This window comes from Somniosus microcephalus, chromosome 26, assembly GCF_052327205.1.
Source record: "Somniosus microcephalus isolate GS21.2 chromosome 26, FLI_Smic_1.0, whole genome shotgun sequence".
In the NCBI taxonomy this organism is placed as follows: domain Eukaryota; kingdom Metazoa; phylum Chordata; class Chondrichthyes; order Squaliformes; family Somniosidae; genus Somniosus; species Somniosus microcephalus.
Genome location: NC_141012.1, coordinates 10,791,540 through 10,819,185, shown reverse-complemented (window position 1 = coordinate 10,819,185; position 27,646 = coordinate 10,791,540). Strand labels below are relative to the sequence as shown.

At 46.9% G+C, this 27,646-nt stretch overlaps 1 protein-coding gene across 1 annotated transcript in view; it reads left to right on the top strand.

Annotated features, from left to right (window-relative positions):
• bace1 (beta-secretase 1) overlaps positions 1-27,646 on the top strand; it is a 145,049-nt gene that overhangs the window by 112,442 nt on the left and 4,961 nt on the right. The window contains exons 4-8 of the mRNA XM_085967824.1: positions 13,671-13,808; positions 15,265-15,399; positions 16,157-16,258; positions 21,036-21,185; positions 22,602-22,773. Coding sequence (XP_085823950.1) covers positions 13,671-13,808; positions 15,265-15,399; positions 16,157-16,258; positions 21,036-21,185; positions 22,602-22,773 — 697 coding nt within the window. The remainder of the gene's footprint in view (positions 1-13,670; positions 13,809-15,264; positions 15,400-16,156; positions 16,259-21,035; positions 21,186-22,601; positions 22,774-27,646) is intronic.

The window sequence follows — 27,646 nt, the reverse complement described above, 5'->3', positions numbered from 1 at the left end:
TTATATCCCATAGACTTGGTCAGCTTCTTGGCTCATTGTTCTAATTGTCCTGCTGCCTTCTGTTTGAAAAATGTTTTTTTGACACCCGAGGGTTTGAATTCCTGTGCACTGTGTGAAGTTTCTGTCCATGCTATTTTGATATAGCCACTAACTCATTCATCTTAAGTGTTCCTCTGTCGCCCTTATGGCGTTCAGGGTGAGCTTTCCCATCTCGGAGGACTTATGAGCATTTTGTGCTCCAGATTTGCACGTAAGATGAGCCTGAGTTTATTTGAAACGGGCCAAGGCAAATGTGTCAGGGATTGCACCAAGAATAGCACAGAAAGGAAACTGACCCCGCAATGCCTATATTTACAATTTATATCATTTCTAAGTTTGATTCTACGTTGATGACCTTTTTCCTTGCTATGATTTTCTTTTACCGTGTATATTTTTGCAGTTTTGGTATTATTTCTTGCAGCCCGTCTCGCGTTACTACAGCTGCTCCAGAATGTGATAGTGCCTTCAGATGGTTCCGTATTACCGTTTGAAAAGTCTCTGCTCAGGCACTGTGATGCAGTTGCTTGCCTTAGGTGATGGTGGTCACCTTATGGCGGAGCAGGCTCGAGAGGCCGTATGGCCTACTCCTGCTCCTGATTCGTCTATACCTGCTCTCAAAAACTTCTTCATTTCTGTTTGAGTGGCCATATTTAAAACGGCAAAATCTTTTGAGAAAAACAAAAAAATAGATGACAAATCTTTAAAAAAAAAATAATTCTCAAACGCAATGATGTAATAGCACCAGATTGCTACCATAAGAAGTAGGAGCAGGAGTAAGCCATACGGCCCCTTGGGCCTGCTCCGCCATTCAATAGGATCATGGCTGATCCGAACCTAGACTCACGTCCACTTCCCTGCCCGCTCCCCGTAACCCATAATTCCCTTATCAGCTAGGAAACTGTCTATCTCTGTTTTAAATGTATTTAATGTCGCAGCTTCCACAGCTCTCTGAGATAGCAAATTCCATAGATTTACTACCCTCTGAGTGAAGAAGTTTCTCCTCATCTCAGTTTTGAAACGGCAGCCCCTTATTCTAAGATTATGCCCCCTAGTTCTAGTCTCACCCATCAGTGGAAACATCCTCCCCGCATCCACCCGATCAAGCCCCCTCACAATCTTATATGTTTCGATAAGGTCGCCTCTCATTCTTCTGAATTCCAATGAATAGAGGCCCAACCTACTCAACCTTTCCTCATAAGTCAACCCCCTCATCTCCGGAATCAACCGAGTGAACCTTCTCTGAACTGCCTCGAGAGCAAGTATATCTTTTCTTAAATATGGAAACCAAAACTGTACGCAATATTCCAGGTGTGGCCTCACCAGTACCCTGTATAACTGAAGCAAGACTTCCCTGCTTTTATACTCCATCCCCTTTGCAATAAAAGCCAAGATTCCACTGGCCTTCCTGATCACCTGCTGTACCTGCATACTAACCTTCTGTGTTTCATGCACCAGGACCCCCAGATCCCTTAGTACTGTAGCACTTTGCAGTTTCTCTCCATTTAGATAATAACTTGCTCTTTGATTTTTTCTGCCAAAGTGCATAACCTCACACTTTCCAACATTATATTCCATCTGCCAAATTTCTGCCCACTCACTTAGCCTGTCTGTCCTTTTGCAGGTTTTTTATGTCCTCCTCACTCACTGCTTTCTCTCCCATCTTTGTATCGTCAGCAAACTTGGACACGTTGCACTTGGTCCCCTCCTCCAAATCGTTAATATAGATTGTAAAGAGTTGGGGTCCCAGCACTGACCCCTGCGGAACACCACTAGTCACTGATTGCCAACCCGAGAATGAACCATTTATCCCAACTCTTTGTTTTCTGTTAGATAGCCAATCTTCCACCCATGCCAGTATATTACCCCCAATCCCATGATTTTTTATCTTGTACAGTAATCTTTTGTGTGGCACCTTGTCAAATTCCTTTTGGAAGTCCTAATACACCACATCCGCTGGTTCCCCTTTATCCACCCTGTTTGTTACATCCTCAAAGAATTCGAGCAAATTTGTCAAACATGACTTCCCCTTCATAAAACCATGCTGACTCTGTCCGATTAAATTATGCTTATCCAAATGTCCTGTTACTGCTTCCTTAATAATGGACTCCAACATTTTACCAACCACAGATGTTAGGCTAACTGGTCTATAGTTTCCAGCCTTTTGTCTACCTCCCTTTTTATATAAGGGCGTTACATTAGCAGTTTTCCAATCTGCTGGGACCTTTCCTGAATCCAGGGAGTTTTGAAAAATTACCACCAATGCATCCGCAATCCCTACCGCTACTTCTCTCAAGACCCTAGGATGTAAGCCATCAGGTCCAGGAGATTTATTCACCTTAAGTCCCATTATCTTACCAAGTACCATCTCCTTAGTGATTTTAATCGTGTTTAGCTCCTCCCCCCCCATAGCCCCCTGTTTGTCCAGTGTTGGGATATTTTTAGTGTCCTCTACGGTAAAGACTGATACAAAATACAAGAAACTTTCTGGTATCCGGCACTGACGGGACCGAGCTGGTGCCGTTAGATCAAAACTGCCGTATAATCCAGCCCTAATGTTAAAACATACAGAGCTTTTCAGCTCCGTGTGAATCAACAAAGCCTGTTGCTTAGCAACAGCTTCAAAACAGTCGGCTGAAGCTGCAAGCATCTCTAGCTGAAGCTGTTGCTTAGCTACAGACCTTGCAGAGCCTGACTGGGAAAAAAATGCAACGAGAAGTAAAAAAACTTATAGAAAACGGCTCCTGAATTTTGCCGGTAGATAGAGCTTTCCGGACTTTTAACCTCCGGTTAAACGAAAGTTTCCTGTATTTGTTCAGCGTTTCTGCCAACTCCATGTTCCCCACCACTAATTTCCCAGTCTCGTCCTCTAAGGGACCAACATTCACTTTAGCCACCCTTTTTCTTTTTATATAACTGTAGAAACTTTTGCTATCTGTTTTTATATTTTTTGCTAGTTTACTTTCATAATCTATCTTCCCTTTCTTAATTAATCTTTTAGTTATTCTTTGCTGGCTTTTAAATGCTTCCCAATCTTCTATCCTCCCACTAGATTTGGTTACTTTATATGCCCTTGTTTTCAGTTGGATACTATCCTTTATTACTTTACTTAGCCATGGATGGCTGTCTTCTTTTACGTCCCTTTTTCCTCAGTGGAATATATTTTTCTTGAAAGTTGTGAAATATCTCCTTGAATGTACACCACTGCCCATGTACCGTCTTACACCTTAATCTATTTTCCCAGTCCACTTTAATCAACTCTGCTCTCATACCTTCATAGTCTCCTTTATTTAAGCTTAGTACGCTGGTTTGAGATCCAACTCTCTCACCCTCCAACTGAATTTGGAATTCAACCATGTTATGGTCACTCATTCCAAGGGAGTCCTTTACTAGGACATTTTTATTAATCCTGTCTCATTACACAGGACCAGATCTAAGATTGCCTGCCCCCTGGTTGGTTGAGTAACATACTGCTCAAGGAACCCATCCCTAATGCACTCTATGAACTCTTCCTCAAGGCTGCCCTGCCCAATTTGATTTGTCCAGTCAATATGAAAGTTAAAATCTCCCATGATTATAGCTGTTCCCTTATTACAAGCCCCAACTATTTCCTGGTTTATACTCCGACCAATAGAGTTGCAACTGTTAGGAGGCTTATAGACTACGCCCACTAGTGACTTTTTCCCCTTATTATTCCTTATCTCCACCCAAACTGTTTCACTATCCTGATCCTTTGACCCAATATCATTTCTCACTATTGCAGTGATTCCATCCTTTATTAACACAGCCACCCCACCTCCCTTTCCTTCTTGTCTGTCCTTCCTAATAGTCAAATACCCCTGGATGTTTAGTTCCCAGTCATGGTCACCCTGCAGCCATGTCTCTGTAATGGCCACCAGATCATACCCATGTGTAGTTATTTGTACCGTCAACTCGTCTATTTTGTTACAAATGCTGCGTGCATTCAGATAAAGAACTTTTAAATATGTTTTGTGACAATTTATTCCTGCTTTTACCCCCTTTACTACTTTACCTTTATCTTTATATATTCTGTCCCTTCCTGACATGCTCTGGTTTTTAATTACCCCGCTGCTACCTTGCTCTATTGCCTTCTCCGCTGACATTTTTATTTTTCGCTCTCTTGAAACCTCCCCCCCACTAATTAGTTTAAAGCCCTCTCTACAACCCTAGTTATTCGATTCGCCAGGATTCTAGTCCCAGCACTGGCCAAGTGAAGTCCGTCCCAACGGAACAGCTCTCTCCTGTCCCAGTACTGGTGCCAGTGTCCCAAGAAGCAAAATCCATTTCTCCCACACCAGTCTTTGAGCCACGCATTTAACTCTCTGATTTTATTTACCCTAGCCAAATTTGCTCGTGGCTCAGGTAGTAATCCAGAGATTATTACCCTTGTGGTTCTGCTTTTTAATTTGGCCCCTAGCTGCTCATACTCCCTCAGCAGAACCTCTTTCCTTGTCCTATCTATGTCGTTGGTACCAACATGGACCACGACAACTGGATCCTCCCCCTCCCACTCCAAGTTTCTCTCCAGCCCAGAGGAGATGTCCTTAACCCTGGCACCGAGCAGGCAACACAACCTTTGGGACTCTCGCTCTTGGCTGCAAAGAACCCTATCTATCCCCCTAATGATACTATCCCCTACCACTACAACATTTCTTTTTACTCCCCCCACTTGAATGGCCCCTCATTCCACGGTGCTGTGGCCAGGTTGCTCATCCTCCCTGCAGTCCCCGCTCCCGTCCTCACAGGGAGTAAGAGCCTCGAACCTGTTGGACAAGAGCAAGGGCTGCGGCTCCTCCAACACTACCTCCTGGATCCCCGCACCTGCCTCACTCATAGTCACACCCTCCTGTCCCTGACCACGGACTACATCTGAATTCGTTAATCTAATTGGTGTGACTACTTCCTGGAACACAGAGTCCAGGTAACTCTCCCCCTCCCTGATGTGTCGCAGTGTTTGAAGCTCAGATTCCAGCTCATCAACACGGAGCCGGAGTTCCTCCAGCATCCAGCACTTACTGCACATGTGATCACCGTGAACATCAATTGTGTCCACCAGCTCCCACATATTGCAGCAGTAACACATCACCTGCTCTCCCATTCTATGTAATTAATTAAATTTATTATTATTTTTAAATACCCTCTGCCCCGATTCTAGATGAATATCACACCTCTATTTAATTGAACTTACCAACTTATAAAGGCTTAAAAGGGAAGGAAAAGTACTCACCAACCAGCCAATCACCTACCAGCTTGGCTGTGATGTCACTTTTGAATTCTGACCTCCCCTTGGAATGTTGCCTGTGGAGCCTGTTTAGGCTGCCTCGCCTCGCTGCTGCGGCTCGACTCGACACCCGCTGCTGCTCCCGGCTGCCTCGACTGGGCCACGCCTCGCTGCTCTGCCTCCGCATTGTCTGCTAATCCTGAGGCTGGCAGGAAAAACAAGGCAGAAACAAAACAAAAACAGCACCTAACACCCCACTCACCCAAACTCTCAACGGCACTCAGTGCTGCTCGCACTGGCACCGGTCTTTTTATACTGCTGGTTTGTAGCCAAATGCGTCACCCTTGGTGATTGGTTAGACAAAAGGTAAATCATGCTTGACTAATCTACTGGAATTTTTTGAGGATGTAACTGGTAAAATAGATAAGGGAGAACCAGTGGATGTGGTGTATTTGGACTTTCAGAAGGCTTTCGATAAGGTCCCGCAGAAGAGGTTAGCATGCAAAATTAAGGCACATGGGATTGGGGGCAAGGTATTGACTTGGATAGAGAACTGGTTGGCGGACAGAAAGCAAAGAGTTGGAATAAACGGGTCGTTTTCCGAGTGGCAGGCAGTGACTAGTGGGGTACCGCAAGGATCGGTCCTAGGACCCCAGCTGTTCACAATATATATTAATGATCTGGACAAGGGAATTGGATGTAATATCTCCAAATTTGCAGACGACACAAAGCTGGGTGGGAGGGTATGCTGTGAGGAGGATGTCATGAAACTCCAGTACGATTTGGACAGGTTGGGTGATTGGGCAGAAACATGGCAAATGCACTATAATGTGGATAAATGTGAGGTTATCCACTTTGGTGGCAAAAACAGGAAGGCAGATTATTATTTGAATGGCAATAGATTGGGAGAAGGGGAAGTGCAAAGAGACCTAGGTGTTCTTGTGCACCAGTCGCTGAAGGTAAGCATGCAGGTGCAGCAGGCGGTTAAGAAGGCAAATGGTATGTTGGCCTTCGTAGCAAGAGGGTTCGAGTACAAGAACAAGGATGTCTTGCTGCAGTTGTACAGGGCCTTGGTGAGACCGCACCTTGAGTATTGTGTGCAGTTTTGGTCACCTTACCTGAGGAAGGACGTTCTTGCCATGGAGGGAGTGCAGCGAAGATTCACCAGGCTGATACCTGGGATGGCAGGAATGACGTACGAGGAGAGATTGTGTCAATTGGGCTTATACTCACTGGAGTTTAGAAGATTGAGAGGGGATCTCATCGAAACCTATAAAATTCTGTCAGGTCTGGACAGACTAGATGCAGAAAGGATGTTTCTGATGGCCAGGGAGTCCAGAACCAGGGGTCATAGTCTAAGGATAAGGGGTAAGCCATTTAGGACTGAAATGAGGAGGAATTTCTTCACCCAGAGAGTGGTGAACCTGTGGAATTCTCTGCCACAGAGGGCAGTGGAGGCGAGTTCATTAAATATATTCAAGAAAGAGTTGGATATATTTCTTGAGGCTAAATGGATCAAGGGATATGGGGAGAAAGCAGGGACAGGGTACTGAACTTGGATGATCAGCCATGATCTCATTGAATGGCGGAGCAGGCTTGAAGGGCCGAATGGCCTACTCCTGCTCCTAGTTTCTATGTTAGAGAACTGTTTTGTAAACTGGTTTGTGATTGGTTAGAGAACTGGTTTGTAAACTGGTTTGTGATTGGTTAGAAAACTGGTTTTCACTGCCTACCAATTAACTGCTACTGCAGTGTTACCTTGTTTTACTCTTCTTAAACCAACAGAATCCCAAATATTTAACTTTTCCCCTTTACTTAAACTGCTTAAGTAATCTTATCAAGAAACTACTGGCAATTGCCACTAACAATTTGCACCACTCCAAATGATTTGAAGAGAGATAACCAATACCAGTGGGATCCTCGGGACATTGAGGACAGAAGCGGAGGGGAATGCTTAACCGATACATTGGTTAGACTGTAGTTAGAATAGGGAACGGGGACCAGTTTTGGGTGCCTTACTTTAGGAAGGATTTCAGTGACATGGAGAGAAAACATGATTTGCAGGAATATTAGGGAAGGGAGGCTTTAGTTCTGAGGAATGAATAGTTTTAGTATATGAAAAGCGGGGCTCTTGGATCAAGAAAATGAAAAGGAGATCTGATACAGATGTTGAAAATTATTAAAGGTTTTTAAAAAAAAATCTATTCACAGGACGTGGGTGTCGCTGGCAAGGTCAGCATTTATTGCCCTTGAGAATGAGGTGGTGAGCCTTTTAAAGGGTAGAAAGGGAAAAACTATTTCCACTGATCAGTGAGTTGGTAACTAGAGAGCATAAATTTGATATCATCGCCTAAAGAATGAAGGGAGAGGTTAGGAGGGATTTTTTTTTTAATGCAGAGAATTGTTAAAACATGGAGGCCTAGAAATTGGGTTTTGGCGCAACGACGGCTTTAGCGCCGGAAGTTAGTGCCGGAGCTAAGTCGCGCTGGGCGGGCCAAAAATTCAATAGTTCTGCGCCCAAACGGCTGCCGGCGCTGCTGAGAGCTGTTTGCGCCTGAAAACTGGCGCTACGCGCTGAATATCGGCGCTATTCCGGCGCTGCGGCGCCCGCTGCGGTGCGGCAGGTTCGGGAAGTGCAGGCCTCCTCCTTCCCTTAAGGAGGAGCTGCCTGCACCCGGCCGCGGCCCGCGAAAATCATTGTAAAAATGAGCCCGGCACCTCGGACAAGTGCCGGGCTTGCTTCTGTTCCGGGGGGGGGGGGGGGGGGAAGTCCGGGGAGGGAGCTGCGGCCAGGCGGCCGGCGGGAAAGCGGCCGGCCGCCGCGGGGCCTTTAATGCGCCGGCGCAAAGTCATGTAAGACTCTGTTGCCAGAGTCTTAGTTGCGGCTGCCACGGGCGAGGCGGCCGCAACTGAATTTCGGCGCTGGGGCCCGTCGGCATGGCAACCGGGACGCTGCGCACACCGATGACGTCATCGGTGCCGGCGCAGCGCTACCGGTCTACCGCGGCGGAAGGGCCCCAGGCAATTTCGGCGCCGGCGCCAATTGCAGCGCTAGGCCCTCTAGCGCCACAAAATCGGCGCTAAGGGCACTGAATTTCTAGGCCGGAATGTTCAACTAGGAACAGTAAGGGAAGCAGAATCCAGAATAACTTGTAAAAGGACACTGGATAAATATTTACAAAAATTAAAAAATGAAAGTATACGGGGAAAGGATAGGGAATGGGACTGTGAATAGATCGTTCCGAGAGCTGGCACACGTTATGATGAGTCAAGTAGCCTCCTTCTGTGATGTCAAATTCTATGATTCTGCTCTTGCACAACCTCATTGTGTTAATTAAGATGGCCAGCTCTTTAAAGTCTGCTCCCTCCCTCCATGAGAAAACATTTGCTAAACACATTTTCATGAAGGCCAGTGCCCCTTTAAATGCTTCCTTTGGCATCCCGATGGCCTTGCTCAGTTAGGCCATCCAATTACTTTCCCAATTTGTGAACTTTTTTTGTGCTATGGAATTACACCGGCTCGGAACTCGGCTCAAAGGCACAAATTAATTTCACCGAAAACCATCGCGGCCTGCAGAGAGAGAGGAATGCTTTCCTCCCCCATGAACCTGGGTCAGATCAGGCTCCAGTCGTAGAGCTGAAATCAGGGGTCTCCTTCGGGCTGTCTAAGAGTAGGGGCGTCATCCCCGGTGTCCTGGGCCAATATTTATCCTTCAATCAACATCACTAAAAGAGAAAACAGATTATCTGGTCATTATCTCATTGCTGTTTGTGGGATCTTACTGTGCGAATATTGGCTGCCACATTTCCTGCATGACAACAGTGACTACACTTCAAAAATGTACATCATTGGCTGTAAAGTGCTTTGGGACGTCCTGGGGTTGTAAAAGAAAAGAAAGAAAAAGAAAGACTTGCATTTCTATAGCGCCTTCCATGACCTCAGGAGGTCTCAAAGCGCTTTACAGCCAATGAAGTACTTTTTTGAAGTGTAGTCACTGCTGTAATGTAGGAAACACGGCAGCCAATTTGCGCACAGCAAGCTCCGACAAACATGACACTGACCAGATAATCTGTTTTTGTTATGTTGGTTGAGGGATAAATATTGGCCCCAGGACACCAAGAATATCTGCTGGAGATTAGAAGGATAAGAGGTGACTTGATTGAAACATATAAGATCCTGAGGGGTCTGGACAGGGTAGATGTGGAGAGGATGTTCCCTCTTGTGGGAGAATCTAGAACTGGGGGTCACTGTTTAAAACTAAGGGGTCGCCCATTTAAGACAGAGATGAGGAGAATTTTTTTCTCACAGAGGGTCGTGAGTCTTTGGAACTCTCTTCCTCAGAGGGCGGTGGAAGCAGAGTCTTTGAATATTTTTAAGGCAGAGGTAGATAGATTCTTGGTAAGCAAGGGGGTGAAAGGTTATCGGAGGGTAGGCAGGAATGTGGAGTAATCGGATCAGCCATGATCTTATTGAATGGCGGAGCAGGCTCGAAGGGCCGAGTGGCCTACTCTTGCTCTGTGTTCGTATGTAATAACTCCCCTGCTCTTCTTCGAAATAGTGCCATGGGATCTTTTACATCCACCTGAGAGAGCAGACGTGGACCTCGGTTTAACATCTCATCCGAAAGACGGCACCTCTGACAGTGCAGCACTCCCTCAGCACTGCACTGGAGTGTCAGCCTAGCTTTATGTGCTCAAGTCTCTGGAGTGGGACTTGAACCCACAAACTTCTGACTCAAGGGTGTGCTACCCACTGAGCCACTATATAAATATAAAGGCGCTATATAAATGCAATTCTTTCTTTTCTTTCCTTCTAAGATATGTTCTATAGGCCAAATCCAGCCTGCAAGATCCTTCTATCCAGCCTCCCAGCACCCTTCTTCATTGCTTGCTTCTACGCAAAGCTGATTTCAGATTCAACTCTTTTAAACTTCCCGGACCAAGTGACTAGAAGACATTGCATCCTGATTGATGGATTTTGACCAATCAGGGAGCAACGTTTTTGCACCAACTAGGAATCAGCCACTAACGGGCCTCCAGAGAGTTTGAAGAGCTGAAGCTTCCAAGCTTTCAAGCTATGGGGGAAGTGGGTGGGCTTGTTCATCGCCTTTGAGGGGTCTCCCCATTAGGGGTTCTCAGATATTGCGTATGGAAGATCTTGGTTTTGTTTGTTTGTGGGCTTCTCACTTTTTTGCCTATGGTGTGCGCAAGGGGTCCCACGTTCTGCACAATCATATGTTTTACATACAATACTAGCTGGGGGAGCCCGGCTTTGCCAGGGCTGTTTTGGGCCGGGCGGTTTAAATCGAGTCCCAGGCTTTGGGGCCTGGCTGTCTGTCCCTGTGTGAATCTGCTGCCAGGCAACATTTCTACTTTTAATAGCTTCAAAGATGAAAGTGAAAGTACTTATAAAACGTTTTTGGTAAATGTTATGCAATTTTTAAAAGAGATACTAACTTTTTCGAAGCTGGATTAGCAGAGTTTGAGCTGGAAGTAGTGAAGCAATGGCTGCCCGATGCCTGAGTTGAAAAGCATTAGTCCCGCCCACAGACGCAGCGATTGGCCAACCATCAGGCGACTGAACTGTAGGATTGGTCAATCGTGCCGGCACAGGATTGGTCGACCTTGACGTCAGTCAATCAATGCTACTTAGCAGACAATGAGTTTAATTTTGATGGTTTTGTGCATAACGCGCGAACAATTTTTGTCCAGCCGAAACGTAAATACGCTTAGGACGGTTCTGGAATCGTCAGCTTTCTTTCGATGTAACGCACGTGTAGGTACGCTCTATAACTTTCGAGTTAATTCAAGACAGACAGACAGACGGAATGACAGACAGAAGTATCCTTTTATATATATAAGATAGAAGATAGATGTTGGTCAGTTCAAATCCAATCTGATCCAAACCACCAGCCCAGTTCAATTCAAATCCAATCCAATCCAAAGCCGAGAAATACATCTCAAAATTAAATGGGAAGTGTTGACAGAAAAGTGTTTCCCAAAATCATGACAACAGGAAGTTGTGGAAAGTTTGTGAACGGGAAGTGTGCACCCTTTAGGAGTAAATGCAGCATGGAGGGGCGGGGGGGGGGCAGGGCGGGGCAGGGGAGAGGCGGGGCGGGGCAGGGGGATCTCTGGGCTTCATTGAGTGTCAAGCCTGGAAAGTATTGCATTAATGTCGATTCCTGGGATTTGAAATTAAAAATGATCAGCGCTGTAAAGATCCGCGAGAGCCTAATTTGTTAGATTTTGTCTTCTGGTTCCAAGTGCAGCCGTGTATACCTTGACCGAGCCCAGCCTACTTGGGCAGGGGCACTGGAAACTAAGGAATTTGCCCCACCAATGGTGACGCCTGCACGGGGTATAAAGGGATATATGCTCTCTTCTCTGCTTACACTCGCCTCGGAGTCAGAAGGTTGTGGGTTCAAGTCCCACTCCAGGGACTTGATCACATAAATCTAGGCTGACACTTCAGTGCAGTGCTGAGGGGGTGCTGCACTGTCAGAGGTGCTGTCTTTTGGATGAGACGTTAAACCGAGGCCCCGTCTGCTCTCTCGGATGGATGTAAAAGATCCCACGGCACTATTTCGAAGACGAGCAGAGGAGTTATCCCTGGTGTCCTGGGGCCAATATTTATCCCTCAATCAACATAACAAAAACGGATTATCTGGTCATTATCACATTGCTGTTTGTGGGAGCTTACTTTGCGCAAATTGACTGCCGCGTTTCCCACATTACAACAGTGACTAAACTCCAAAAGTACTTCATTGGCTGTAATGCGCTTTGAGACGTCCGGTGGTCATGAAAGGCGCTATATAAATGTAAGTCTTTCTTCTTTACTGCTGTTACGACACTGTTCGCAACCTTGGTGTCATATTTGACCCTGAAATGAGCTTCCGACCATATATCCACAGCATAACTAAGACCGCCTATTTCCACCTCTGTAACATCGCCCGTCTCCGCCCTTGCCTCAGCTCATCCGCTGCTGAAACCCTCATCCATGCCTTTGTTACCTCTAGACTTGATTATTCCAACGCACTCCTGGCTGGCCTCCCGCATTCCACCCTATGTAAACTTGAGGTCATCCAAAACTCGGCTGCCCGTGTCCTAACTCGCACCAAGTCCCGTTCGCCCATCACCCCTGTGCTCGCTGACCTACATTGGCTCCTGGTTAAGCAACGCCTCAATTTCAAAATTCTTATCCTTGTTTTCAAATCCCTCCATGGCCTCGCCCCTCCCTATCTCTGTAATCTCCTCCAGCCCCACAACCGCAACCCCCCACCCCGAGATAACTGCGCTCCTCTAATTCTGCCCTCTTGAGCATCCCTGATTATAATCGCTCAACCATTGGTGGCTGTGCCTTCTGTTGCCTGGGCCCTAAGCTCTGGAATTCCCTGCCTAAACCTCTCCGCCTCGCTACCTCTCTTTCCTCCTTTAAGACGCTCCTTAAAACCTACCTCTTTGACCAAGCTTTTGGTCACCTGCCCTAACTTATCCTTATGTGGATCGGTGTCAAATTTTTTGTCTTAAAATACTCTTGTGAAGCACCTTGGGACGTTTTACTACGTTAAAGGCGCTATATAAATACAAGTTGTTTTTGTTGTTGCAGGGTGAGCATTAAAGCTGCTTGAAAACAGGCGAGTTCTCAAACTCGTGTACCCCACTCATGATTATTTTATCGACCCAGTCAACATTCCTTTCCTTCCACTGACCCTGCTTGTTATTCCTCTCCTCGGGTGTTGCAGATACAGAAAGATCTATGATTCTTTGCTTGTTTAAGACTGTTTTTCTGTGCCCTTTTTAAATCTTGTGTTGGTATTGCCAGTCTTGGATGCTCTGTAATCACAGGTATCATCAACTAAGGGTAACGGAACCAAGGCGGGTAGCTGGAGTTAAGACACAAATCAGCCATGATCTAACTGACTGGCGGAACAGGCTGGAGGGGCTGAATGGCCTCCTCCTGTTCCTACATTCCTTCACATGTTCCTATCATGATTTGGGAATCGTTGATGTGTCCTGGACCTCTTTAATGTTCCAATTTGCACAGTCGAAAACTTGCTTTGGCTGCTGACATGAATCAGTCATTCTTGAAAGAAAGACTTATGAAATAATACTGAGCGGCCTGCGGGTGTCGATGTCCAGGGAGAGTATAAATACTCGGGCATGGGCCCAGCTTGTGCAGGACATTCTTAACAGGAACTAGTGAAGGACACAACTAGACCTCCATGTTGTAAAACAGTTGATTAAAGCCTTGTTTAACGCTTAGACCAAGTGCCTAGTAGTTTTCTTACGTCAGCTGCTATGATTTTTTTTTAAAGAATAGTTTCACTGTTGAGGCGTTGCTCAACTCCTGACCTTGTCTGCCCCCCACCCGCCATTAATCTCTCCACAGCCCGACGAAAACTTGGAACCCTTCTTCGATTCGCTGGTGAAGCAGACCCAGGTCCCCAACATCTTCTCGCTGCAGCTGTGCGGAGCGGGTTTCTCGTTGAACGACACAGACACTGCCTCATCTGTGGGAGGGAGCATGGTGAGTGTAAACGCCCTCCTCCCTCGCACCTTCCGTGTTTAGACAGGCTAGCAATAATGCACGCCTGCGATCGGTTGTTCAGGGAAAAACCAGTAATTCCTCAAGCATGTAACCTAGTTCGGCAAAACGCCCAGGCTTCCCCGCCAAGAGGTGGACTTGTCAGTGAAATAATTGCGAAGACAAATTCTGAGACACAGGCGAGAGATACTGAAAACAGACGTTTCTATCTGTCTCGTACTTGGTCAACAAGAAAATTTGTGCTTGGCATATCTGTCTGAATTTCCATTACCTTATGCTAGTACTGCCTTAACCTGGTGCATTGCATTGCAGAAATCAAGTGTACAAGTCTAATTTGTAGGCTAGAAGTGATTGTAGGTAATCTGAAATTAAATCAGCTGGCATCTGACAGAAAAAGGCAGGTTAGCATTTTGAACGTAATTCTTCAACAGGACCTTTTTGAATTTTACTGTCTGCTTCCTACCGCCCCGCTAGTTTCCTTAAACCGCGCACCATTGCCAGGCGAAAGGGTGCTGGACATCCCCTCGCACGGCTTCCGCTGCGTGCCCAAGGTGCATGGCCGTCCCGTCCCTCTCCGTGAGGGAGCCTCTTGTTCCCCCTGCTTGAATGCTGCTCACAACAGGGTGGCTGAGCCCAGGCGCTCCTCCTGTGGAGAATCGTGAACTCAGACCCACGTCCTACCCGTCGGCGGTACCATGTGCTGAAGGTCTAATTTGCTGAGCTGGCCATAGTAGTCCGACGACTGGCATCCATTAGCACCCCTCAAGAAAACCATTTCAGAATGTTACCCATTGAGAACACTCTCTCGGAAGGATTTCTCTCCCTCTTTCCAGTGTTCTTCCTTCCTCTTCTGAAAAGGAAGTGACTCCAACTGAAGTATAGTCCCGCAGATGCCAGCTGCCCTCCACTACCATGCCCAATTTGGCCACTCTTAATGTGTAAGTCTAGATCATGAGTGTTGGTAGACTGTGGGTTGGAGGGAGGTCAGAACCCTCCTCACCAGGCACCTGCTGGCTGCAGATCAAGTGTGGCAGCCCTGATTTCTCTCGCCTAGAGCAGGCAAAAGCCAATTGTTATCCTCCTTCTGCTGCTTGGCTTGAGATCAACTAACCCAAAACCCAGAACAGGCAACGGAACTTGGGACCTTCTGGTCTGTATGGAGGAGATGGAGTAAAGGTGCAGATCAGCCACGATCTAATTGAATGGCGGAACAGGTTCGAGGGGCTGAATGGCCTCCGATGTATGGCTCAGTACAAGAGATGGTGCCTAACTCATTATCAGCCATCAGAGGGAATAAAGTTTATGAAGTAGCCACGAGTGTTGACCGCAGATAGGAACCGATATATTGAAGTACAACATGCAGGTGTGTTGCTGAGGTAAGGGGTGGCTTTATGGAATACTCTTGACTATTTTTCGCTTTCTCCCCACCATGTTGTAGATCATAGGTGGCGTTGACTCTTCCCTGTATCTGGGCAACATCTGGTTCACTCCAATCAGGAAGGAGTGGTACTACGAGGTCATTATAGTAAAGATTGAGATCAATGGACAGGACCTGAATCTGGACTGTAAGGAGGTGAGAAATCCCCACACACTGAACCGCACGCCGCCCACTGAACCGCACGCCGCCCACTGAACCGCATGCCGCACGCCGCACACTGAACCGCATGCCGCCCGCCGAACCGCACGCTGAACCACACGCCGCACCACACGCCGCGCCACACGCCGCACGCCGAACCACACGCCGCACCGCACGCCGAACCACACGCCGCACGCCGAACCACACGCCGCACGCCGAACCACATGCCGCACACCGAACCGCACGCCGAACCACACGCCGAACCACATGCCGCACGCCGAACCGCACACCGAACCACACGCCGCACGCCGAACCGCACACCGAACCACACGCCGCACACCGAACCACACGCCGCACACCGAACCACACGCCGCACACTGAACCACACACATACACTGAACCACACACTGCAACACCTTCCCCACACACTGAAACAAACATCCAGCATTGTGCTGGAACTCACTACAATCACATTCTGACACTGAATTTATGCTCAATAAAATAAAATACTGTGAATTGACAAGAAGAGATGATAACGTTTTGTATAACTTATATATAACATGATGATAGCTGAGATTGAGTAAAAGCTTGTAATAGTCAGGGTCTGGACAATGTCTGTATACCACTTGTGTGGCTCTCACTGTCATACGATCTGAACTGAACTACTGTCTACTCACTTACTCTCAGCTGCTCATTATGTGTTTGACTCGAAACTCATTGCCTCTGTCCTGTTTCACCTTGTGATTTTCTTCAGTATAACTACGACAAGAGCATCGTAGACAGTGGAACCACCAACCTCAGGCTGCCCAAGAAGGTGTTCCAGGCCGCAGTGAAATCCATCAAAGCCGCGTCTTCTGTTAAGTATTGTTTCTTAAAAGAATGCATCAACTTTCTTTCCTTTTAAGCCTAGGACTCGGGGTGGGGGTTGGGGAGGGGGCATAGTCTAAAAATTAGAGCCAGACCTTTCAGGAGTGAAGTTAGGAAACACTTCTACACACAAAGGGTGGTAGAAGTTTGGAACTCCCTTCTGCAAACGGCAACTAATACTAGATCAATTGTCAATTTTAAATCGGAGATTGATAGATTTTTGTTACCAAAGCTATGAAGGGACATGGGGCAAAGCTGGGTATATGGAGTTAGGTCGCAGATCAGCCACCATCTCATTGAATGGCAGAACAGGCTCGAGGGGCTCAATGGCCTCCTCCTGTTCCTATGTTCCTAAACCTTTTATTTCTCTCCATAAGTATTTATACTTCTTCCCTTCAAGGGGAAACATTTGCAGGGCTATGGGGAAAGGGCAGGGGAGTGGGACTAATTGGAGAGCTCTTTCACAGAGCTAGCACAGGCGCGATGGGCCGAATGGACTTCTGTGCTGTATCAATCTATGATTCCTTCATAGGCGCATGCACTCTAATTATACCGCAGTGTTAAACATAGAAACATAGAAGATAGGAGCAGGAGTAGGCCATTCGGCCCCTTGAGCCTGCTCCGCCATTCAATGCGATCATGGCTGATCATCCAATTTCAGCACCCTGTCCCTGCTTTCTCCCCATACCCCTGGATCCCTTTAGCCTTAAGAAATATATCCAACTCCTTCTTGAATATATTTACTGAATTGGCCTCTCCTGCCTTCTGTGGTAGAGAATTCCATAGGTTCACCACTCTCTGGGTGAAGAAATTCCTCCTCATTTCTGTCCTAAATGGCCTACCCCTTATCCTTAGACTGTGACCCCTGGTTCTGGACTCCCCGACCATCGGGAACATAATTCCTGCATCTAGTCTGTCCAGTCCTGTCAGAATTTTATAAGTTTCAATGAGATCCCCTCTCATTCTTCTAAACTCCAGCGAGTACAAGCCCAATCGACCCAATCTCTCCTCATACGTCATTCCTGCCATCCCAGGTATCAGCCTGGTGAATCTTCGCTGAACTCCTTCCATGGCAAGAACATCCTTCCTCAGATAAAGCGACCAAAACTGCACACAATACTCAAGATGTGGTCTCACCAAGGCCCTGTACAACTGCAGCAAGACATCCTTGTTCCTGTACTCAAACCCTCTCGCTACGAAGGCCAACGTACCATTTGCCTTCTTAACCGCCTGCTGCACCTGCATGCTTACCTTCAGCGACTGGTGCACAAGGACACCCAGGTCTCGTTGCACTTCTCCTTTTCCCAATCTATTGCCATTCAGATAATAATCTGCCTTCCTCTTTTTGCCACTAAAGTGGATAACCTCACATTTATCCACGTTATATTGCATCTGCCATGCTTTTGCCCAATCACCCAACCTGTCCAAATCATCCTGGAGTTTCTCGGCATCCTCCTCACAGCACACACGCCCACCCAGCTTTGTGTCATCTGCAAATTTAGAGATATTACACCTAATTCCCTTGTCTAGATCATTAATATATATTGTGAATAGCTGGGGTCCAAGGACCGATCCCTGCGGTACCCCACTAGTCACTGCCTGCCACTCGGAAAAAGACCCGTTTATTCCAACTCTTTGCTTTCTGTCTGCCAACCAGTTCTCTATCCAAGTCAATACCTTGCCCCCAATCCCATGTGCCTTAACTTTACACGCTAATCTCTTATGCGGGACCTTATCAAAAGCCTTCTGAAAGTCCAACTACACCACATCCACTGGTTCTCCCTTATCTATTTTACCAGTTACATCCTCAAAAAATTCCAGTAGATTAGTCAAGCACGCTTTACCTTTTGTAAATCCATGTTGACTTTGTCCGATCCCGTCACTGTTTTCCAAGTGCTCTGCTATTACATCTTTTGTAATGGACTCTAGCATTTTCCCCACCACCGATGTCAGGCTTACCGGTCTGTAATTCCCCGTTTTCTCTCTACCACCGTTTTTGAATAGTGGCCTTAGAAAGTTCTAGGCTTGATCTTTGTTGCGGAGTTAGCTGATCCCAAACAGGCAAAGATAGAGACACTACAATTGGCCTCCGATGGCTAGGAGGAGGGGCAGGTGGGGGGGGGGGGTGGAAATCCACCAGGGTTTCCTCGCGATCATTTTCCACTGACTTCTGCTGGTAAATAAGCATGGCTGATATTAAGTCAGGATAGGAATGGACTCATACTGCGATGACCCTCATGGCTGATTATACTGCAATCATTAGCTGTCCAGGCTTACTGAATGAAGAAAGGCACTTGGCTGAGATACAGGATGGCAACCAGCATCCGTGTAATTTTACCCCAGCATGAGTCAGCGTTTGTAGGAGACATGGAGAAAAATAATTTATAGAATCTGGCCAATGATGACAATGCAACACATTACAGTGGACACTTAATACACAGTAACTTTCAGATGGGATGTTAAACCGAGGCCCCGTCTGCCCTCTCGGGTGGACGTGAAAGATCCCTTTGGCACTATATCGAAGAAGAGCAGGGGAGTTCTCCCCGGTGTCCTGGGCCAATATTTATCCCTCAATCAGCACAACAACAGATTATCTGGTCATTATCACATTGCTGTTTGTGGGAGCTTGCTGTGTGCAAACTGCCACGTTTCCTACATTACAACAGTGACTACACTTCAAAAAGTACCTCATTGGCTGTAAAACGGATGTCCTGAGGTCATGAAAGGCGCTATAGAAATGCAAGTCTTTCTTATTTCTTCCTTTAACTGCAGATCACAGACAATACAATACGACGAGAGGGAGTGCTGCAGACACTATTTTGGGGGAGATTTCCAGGCCTTTAGGAATGAAGTTTTGCTGTACCACCTTGAGTAGTAATAAGGATGATTCCCAAGTGTGACTCGCTTGAAGTCACAGCCGCACGTTCTTTTAAAAATTCTTGGTGGATTGGACTGTCAGGTCCATGACGTTAGGGAATCTCTTTGTGCACTGAGGATTTTCCATGATCTCAGGCTTCGTTCTGTCTTCACGGTTGGTGGAAGATTGATCTCTTTATTGGAGAAAGTAACTTCTGAGGAAATTAAGTCGAAACAGAATTGAAGAAAGCAACAGCCCTGAAATCATGGAAAAGCAAACTGGTCAAACTGGCCGATAATACGGAACTCGAAGGGGCAGCCTGATCCCAAGAGGCACACAAGGACCTACAGAGGAGCTAAAATATGTATGTGGGTGAGCCAGTGGCAAAGTGTAAAATGCCTTACTTTGGGAGAAAAATAATGGGCAGGATACGTACTCCATGAATGGTACTGAATTAGCCAGAGGTGAGGTTGGAAGCACCCTCGGGGTATTTGCAGGCTCGCTGCTCAACATGCCCGATTGTTACAGTGCAGGAGTTAGCAATGGTGAATGATATAGCCAAATCAGTGCAAGGTGAAGGAAGTCAAGGGAATTAAGGGTTACGGGGAGCGGGCAGGAAATTGGACATGAGCCTAGGTTCGGAATGGTCATGGCCCTGTGGGTAGTGGAGCGGGCCCAGGGGCCGTGTAGCCTGGTTCTGCTCCTACTTCTTGTGTTCTAATTCAGTGTTAGATTTCAGGAGATGGTTTTATTCCTGTTCCTGGCTGGGGTGGAGATCGCCTTTACAGAAGGTAAGTACTGTAGAAAATATAGGGACAGAGTGATCTCCTGGAAGAGTTTCGATCGCCTAGATGGGTCGGAGAGGAATTTCCCAGATTTTTTCTCCCAAATTGGCCATTGGGGTTTTTTATCTGGTTTTTCACCTCTCCTGGGAGATCACATGGGTTCGGGTGGGATGGAGAGTGATAGAAGATTTGAGGTTAAGATCAGATCAGCCACGATCTTATTGAATGGTGGAGCAGGCTCGAGGGGCCGATTGGCCTACTCCTGCTCCTATTTCTTATGTTCTTATGTAAACCGTACAGTGCGCTGGTCTGACCGCACCAGCGGGTCCAGTCTGGCTACTGAGACATAGAGGAAGACATTCATGTCCTGGAGGCTGTGAAGAGAAAGAAAGAAAGACTTGCATTTCTATAGCGCCTTTCACGACCACTGGACGTCTCAAAGCGCTTTACAGCCAATGAAGTACTTTTTTTGAAGTGGAGTCACTGTTGTAATGTAGGAAACGCGGCAGCCAATTTGCGCACAGCAAGCTCCCACAAACAGCAATGTGATAATGACCAGACTGGTCCCTAACATCAAAATGGCTGACTTACAAGGAAAGATGAGAGAAACTTAGGTTTTTTGCCCTTGGAAGACCAAGAAATGACCTCACAGGTGGTGTATAAGGTAGTAGACAGTCCTGAACACCACTTCAAATGAAGCTTGTGATAAAAGGACAACAGGAGGAGATGTTCAAACTGACTGATATGAGGAGGTTCCTCTTCACACAAAGCGTGATGAACACCTGGAAGGGACCTTCCTGAATAGGGTATTCGGAGAAAGAAAAACTTGGACTCGTTTAAGAAATAGTTGAACGCTGTGATGGGGGCACGATTGCTGGTTCTTTCTGGATGGATGAGCCAAATGGCCTTCCTCGTCTGCACGTCTCCTGTGAATTAGCAGTGGACAGACTCCCTTGTGCCAGATCTGAATATATACATCACGCATATGTATGTTTCAAATGATAAATAATGGTATTTGGAAACTTGTACAACATCTGCTCTTGCTTAAAGACTCCTGGGATAGTGAAATATTCATGATCATCATTACTACCGTCATTTTTTAATTTTTTTTTTCCTGTTGACAGACGGAGAAGTTCCCCGATGGTTTCTGGTTGGGTGAGCAGCTGGTTTGCTGGCAGGTTGGCACCACGCCTTGGCACATCTTCCCAACAATATCGCTCTACCTCATGGGGGAAGCCACCAATCAATCTTTCCAAATCACTATCCTGCCGCAAGTAAGTCAGCGCGACACTACAAGCTGTTCCTTTCTTCCTCTCAATTCTAACATCTAATCCATTTAACCTTTCCTTAATAATGAGATTGTTTTTCATCGGTTGAACATCCAGCTCACCAGAGCTCGCGCCATTGGATCGATCCTGGGTGCGAGTTATTTTTTTGCAGTCCTCAGCTGTAGGTTTGAGCCAAACTAACATCATGATTAGATGCAGGAAGGATGTTCCCGATGGTGGGGGAGTCCAGAACCAGGGGTCACAGTCTAAGGATAAGGGGTAAGCCATTTAGGACAGAGATGAGGAGGAATTTCTTCACCCAGAGAGTGGTGAACCTGTGGAATTCTCTACCACAGAGGGCAGTTGAGGCCAATTCATTAAATATATTCAAGAAGGAGTTAGATATATTTCTTAAGGCTAAAGGGATCAAGGGATATGGGACAGGGTACTGAATTTGGATGATCAGCCATGATCTCATTAAATGGCGGAGCGGGCTCGAGGGGCTGAATGGCCTACTCCTGCTCCTATCTTCTATGTTTCTATGATTAAACGTGACAACCTACGTCCATCACACAGGTCCCGGGGATGGCCACGCACCATAAATAGAGCAAGAGCTAAATGCTGCGGATCCTGCAAATCTGAAATCGAAACCGAGAATACTGGAAATGCTCAGCAGGTCAGGCAGCGTCTGTGAGGGGGTGGGGCGAGAGAGAGTTAACGTTTCAGGCTGACGACCTTTCGTCAGACCTGGAACCATTAATCTAGCCTTCTCTCCGCTCTCTTCACGTTTATTTTCTCTTTCGCTTTTCATAAATCGGCCGGCAGTGAGATTTGCGAGTGTCTTCTGCTGGATAATGAAGTAAAGGAAGAGAACAGTATGAAGGGCAGGAGCAACGGCAGCGTTCCTAACAATAGGAAAACCCTCTACGAGGGCCTGTAGATTCAATGAAGAGATTTCACTGCTGCTAAGAACTCGAAGATTTCTCACTCCATAATGTTCCCTTGCTCTTCAAGGATGGCGAGTCAAGACGGTCAATTTTGGCAGGTTATTAAATTGCAGAGACGATCACTGTCAAGCTCGAATCTATCCTCATCTCGCATCCATTGAACTGCAGAGCGATCAACAGCGGGAACCCTGGCTAATTTTATGCTACCTAACCCAGGTGTGCCCAGGTCCATTGCAGCATCTTTATCACAGCTTCGACGCGGCACAGAGCAGGATATTGAAGCTGTGATGTTCCTGACTTGTAAAGTTCAGCATAGCTATTGGGGGAGTTTCCCAGTCCAGCCCATGGTTAAGGAGATGAAAGTTGCCACTCTCAATGCTGGCTATGAGGGTTCTAAATGAAGTAAGTTTGGCCAATCTCATCCCAGTGGTCAGCACGTGATTGACTTCCGATTCTTCCTTTCTTTTACTCACAGCAATATCTGCGTCCGGTGGAAGATGTAGCCACTTCTCAGGATGACTGCTATAAGTTTGCCATCTCCCAATCTACCACAGGAACCGTGATGGGCGCCGTCATCATGGAGGGGTTCTACGTAGTCTTCGACCGTTCTCAAAAACGGATTGGATTTGCAGTTAGCACCTGCCACGGTGAGTGTGGCGCAATCTGTTTAAGCGCCGAAGGTGATACCTGAGGGAATCCCCTATTTCATAGTCCCGTTTTTCTCTTTTGTTTCCCGTGATCCCCAGGCCACGCGCCATCTTCAACTGAGCTGTGTGTGAATGACTGACCTGCTCCTGACCCTTCTCCATTGCGGGTCAGAAGAACATGAGACTGGCCCATGGAGGAATTCCCCTCTAATGCTTCCTTTCCAAATTCACGGGAAGATGCCTGCGCCTCCCCAAACTGCACCCCATGTCCCCCGTTTCGGAACCTCCCTACCTCAGCGAGGCTGAGATCAGACCGTGTCTGCCAAGAATGAACCGTGTTGCTGTTCCAAAACATTACACCACCGCATGGTCCCATTTCCTTAAAGTATAACACAACGCACTTGGATAATCTCAACCTAGCTCCTAGTAAGCATTGGGCCCAGACAACAAAACTGCCCTAAATTTAGGGTTGTAGCGGTTCGTGTAGATCACCACTAAATAAGAGAGTTTGACTTCGACGAAGTATAAATAAGTTGTTTATTTACAGGAATAGGCTAATTACAGCAGGTAAGATAGCAGGTAAGATGGCTGACTGTAGGAGCACCGTGGTGTAGGTCTTGTCCCAGCGGGGACTCCATGAGGACTGAGTTCGCAGTCCTGTGGGGAGCGTGATGACGTCATCGCATTTGTGTCGTGACGTCATCACGTTGCTCGCGTTTCCCGCGCTTAGGGCGTCACGTGATGCGCGTTGTGCCATTGAGGCCGAAGTCGGGAGGCCGGGCTGTGCCGGTGCTTGCCGCGGAAGATTGCGTCGCTCCTGTCGGCTGGCCGTTGAGGCCGAAGACGCTAGGCCGGGCTGTGCCGGCGCACGCACATCACGTCATACGTGACGTGACGCCAGCGCGCTAGGGCGCGCCTTAACGGGGCAATGGCCCCAACAGGTAAGTTAAAGGGAATTATGTGTCTCAATGTAAGGGACAACCAGTGGTACTGACACAGGGTGACCATATTTTCAAAACCAAAATCCAGGGACACAATGTTCCCCCACAATTGTTTTTGGGTGCGCGGCCCCTTTAACAAACTGTGCGGCCGATTCACAGTTCCAAATTTCACATGGGAAAAGACGGTCCTGGGCTGTGCAGGGCCGGCAGACAGCTGCGTGGCTGCGGAGCTGAGATGCACCGAATCACAAATCTTGCATGCGTTCTGGCAATAGCGCTCGTCCCCGAATAACCTAAATTTTAATTTCCCAACTTTAAATCTGTTCCCAACAGACTGGGATTTTCCATGAAACACCCTCTGTCTCAAAAGATTTCAGATTCACAAACCTCTTCCCGGTGTGGGAGCATTTAGAACTTGCCTTCCCTTATTCAATAAAAAAAACCCATGATGCGCCATACAGGTGAATTGGTAAAGTAAATCAAATCCTCTCACCCACCAGCTCTCACCACTCCCTTGAGTTCTCCCGTTCATTTGAAGGTCCCGCCTGCCGGCCAATCATCATTAGATGAAACACTGACCAGGTGACTCAATCCCCTCCAGTGCCGTGCGGCTGTAGATAGAGCCGTTTCTGGGCCGCACAGCATTGTGGGAAGCCGGGGCTGCCATTGACACCTCCATTCAACCTGCTCCAGGAATTCGTTCCTGAACTCAAATGGGCCGAGAATCTCCGAGTAACGGGTTTCTGTGCATTAGCATTGAAAAAAAAAATCAAAGACTCAGTACCGGGGACGAGATTTTTTAACCGGGGACTCTTCCGGATACACAGTCCCAAATCCGGGGACTGTCCCTGGAAAACTGGGATGTCTGGTCAGCCTACATAAATCTACACTAAGCAGCACAAAATTGGTAATCATACAGGGGTAGGCCGCAGAATGGCGGATGTGGGAAATGGTAAATTATCACATTGCTGTTTGTGGGAGCTTACTGTGCGCAAATTGGCTGCCCCGTTTCCCACATTACAACAGTGACTACACTTCAAAGGTATTTCATTGGCTGTAAAGCGCTTTGAGACGTCCGGTGGTCATGAAGGGCGCTATATAAATGCAAGTCTTTCTTTAAATTGTCACACTGTTGCAGTGGTCTTCTGGGTTTGGGACTGATGCATGTTGTTGAGGCAACGGGAGCTTTACTCTGCATTTGATCTGATCTGGAATTACATGATACTGACCTTCGACACCGTCCCCCAATGCTATCGTCCCTTGCCTTGATAAGCACAAAATATTCACGATAAATGTGTATATATATAAAAAAAAGACTCTTCACGAAACTTTTTATACGCTACACAAAACCTTGCCAACTCAACAGCCAGAAACCTTGTGAAATACTCAGAATTATTTCACCTGATTCAGAGCATTGCACTGCCAGGCACAACTCCCAGCCCCCAACGTGGGACGACATCGCAGGTACATTACGCAACGAGTGGTTAGGATTTGGAATGCGCTGCCTGATAGGGCGGTGGAAACAGATTCAATAATAGCCTTCAAAAGGGAATTGGATAAACAGTTGAAGGAGAAAAATTTGCAGGGCTATGGGGAAAGAGCGGGGGAGCGGGACTAACTGGATTGCTCCTCGAAAGAGCCGGCGCAGACTCGATGGGCCGAATGGCCTCCTTCTGTGCTGTACTATTCCATGATTCTACTGCTAACTCTGTTATCAGCATCGTTCCCTTTAAGCTGCACGGCCGCGTAGCCACACTGCACTCCAGGGGTCCCGCGCAGCTGGCTTTTAAATAGAAAAACTGCACATGCAGGCTATTTTGAATGGGCCGCGCAGCCCCTTAAAGGGGCCATGCAGCCTCCCAAATAAATTACAGGAAACATTGGCTACCAGCACTTGTCTCTTGCTTTACATTGCATTTTGTTTCAATCACTTGCTATAGTGCCTTATTGGGTGTCTCTGTAATAAACTTGAAAATACGTTTAATAATTTTATGTGTACAGGGCACATTACTCCATGTCGTTGCCAAGACTGCTGGTTCTCTCACAGCACTATGCACACTACGACTTGTCCCACTGTGTAGTATCTGACTGCAGCCACTCGTTGAGCTTCTACTTAATTTCTGCACAGCACCAAGAAATTACTGCAGTCACGTGCCGCAGCAAACAGTCAAACAGAGAAGTTAATTACAGCACCACTCAAGATTCGGGCATTACAGGAATTCCTGCTGGACTGAGGATTTATGTGGCAGAGAGAGTGGAAGTCTAGGACAGACCTGCAGTTTTATAGCTCGTTGCATCAAAACGTTTAACCTTGAAGTGCAGTGAGTGTCGTTCTTTAGGCAAATGCGGCTGCCATTCCTCACCAGCAGGGTCCCAGAAAGAGCAGTGAGGCGACCGACCAGTTAATCTGTTTTTGGTGATGTTGGTTGCGAGAGGAATGTTGGCCGGGTGTCAGAGGGAAATCTGAGGTAAGCATGCAGGTGCAGCAGGCGGTTAAGAAGGCAAATGGTATGCTGGCCTTCATAGTGAGAGGATTCGAGTACAGGAGCAGGAATGTCTTGCTACATTTGTACAGGGCCTTGGTGAGACCACAACTTGAGTATTGTGTGCAGTTTTGGTCGCCTTATCTGAGGAAGGATGTTCTTGCCATGGAGAGAGTGCAGCGAAGATTCACCAGGCTGATACCTGGGATGGCAGGAATGACGTATAAGGAGAGATTGGGTCAATTAGGCTTATATTAGCTAGAGTTTAGAAGAATGAGAGGGGATCTCATTGAAACTTATAAAATTCTAACAGGACTAGACAGACTAGATGCGGGAAGGCTGTTCCCGATGGCGGGGAGTCCAGAACCAGGGGTCACAGTCTAAGGATAAGGGGTAAGCCATTTAGGACTGAGATGAGGAGGAATTTCTTCACCCAGAGAGTGGTGTACCTGTGGAATTCTCTACCACAGAAGGCAGTTGAGGCCAATTCATTAAATATATTCAAGAAGGAGTTAGATATATTTCTTAAGGCTAAAGGGATCAAGGGGTATGGGGAGAAAGCAGGGACCGGGTACTGAATTTGGATGATCAGCCATGATCGCATTGAATGGCGGAACAGGCTCGAGGGGCCGAATGGCCGACTCCTGCTCCTATCTTCTACGTTTCTATGAGTGCTTCTCAAATAGTGTCACAGGGTGCTTTCCATCCACTTGAACAGGCAGAAGAGAAAGAAAGTAAGACTTGCATTTATATAGCGCCTTTCACAACCACTGGACGTCCCAAAGTGATTTACAGCCAATGAGGTACTTTTTTTGAAGTGTAGTCACTGTTGTAATGTGGGAAACGCAACCAATTCACGCACAGCAAGCTCCCACAAACAGCAATGTGATAATGACCAGATAATGTTTTTATTGATGTTGATTGAGGGATAAATATTAGCCCAGGACACCGGGGATAACTCCCCTGCTCTTCTTCAAAATAGTGCCATGGGAGTTTTACGTCCACCTGAGAGGGCAGATGGGGCCTCGATTTAACGTCTCATCTGAAAGACGGCACTTCCAACAGTGCGGCGTTCCCTCAGTACTGCACTGGAGTGTCAGCCTAGATTTTTGTGCTCAAGTCCCTGGAGTGGGACTTGAACCCACAACCTTCTGACTTAGAGGTGAGGGTGCGACCCACTGAGACACAGCTGACAGGTCTTGGTTGAAGTCTCATCTGAAGGCCGGCAAAGCAAAGAAAAGCTGAGAAAAATCATAAGAACAAGAAGTAAATGAAGATTTTAAAAATTAATAAAGGATAGACGACAAAAGAGAAAATGGTTTATAGCCCACAAGATTTTGGTAGATGAACTACATGGAAATTTATATTTTTTATATTAACTTGATAATTTTCATCCAATAAGTGATTTAAAGTAAGTTTCTGAATGGAAGCTGTAAAGGAGATCTTCGT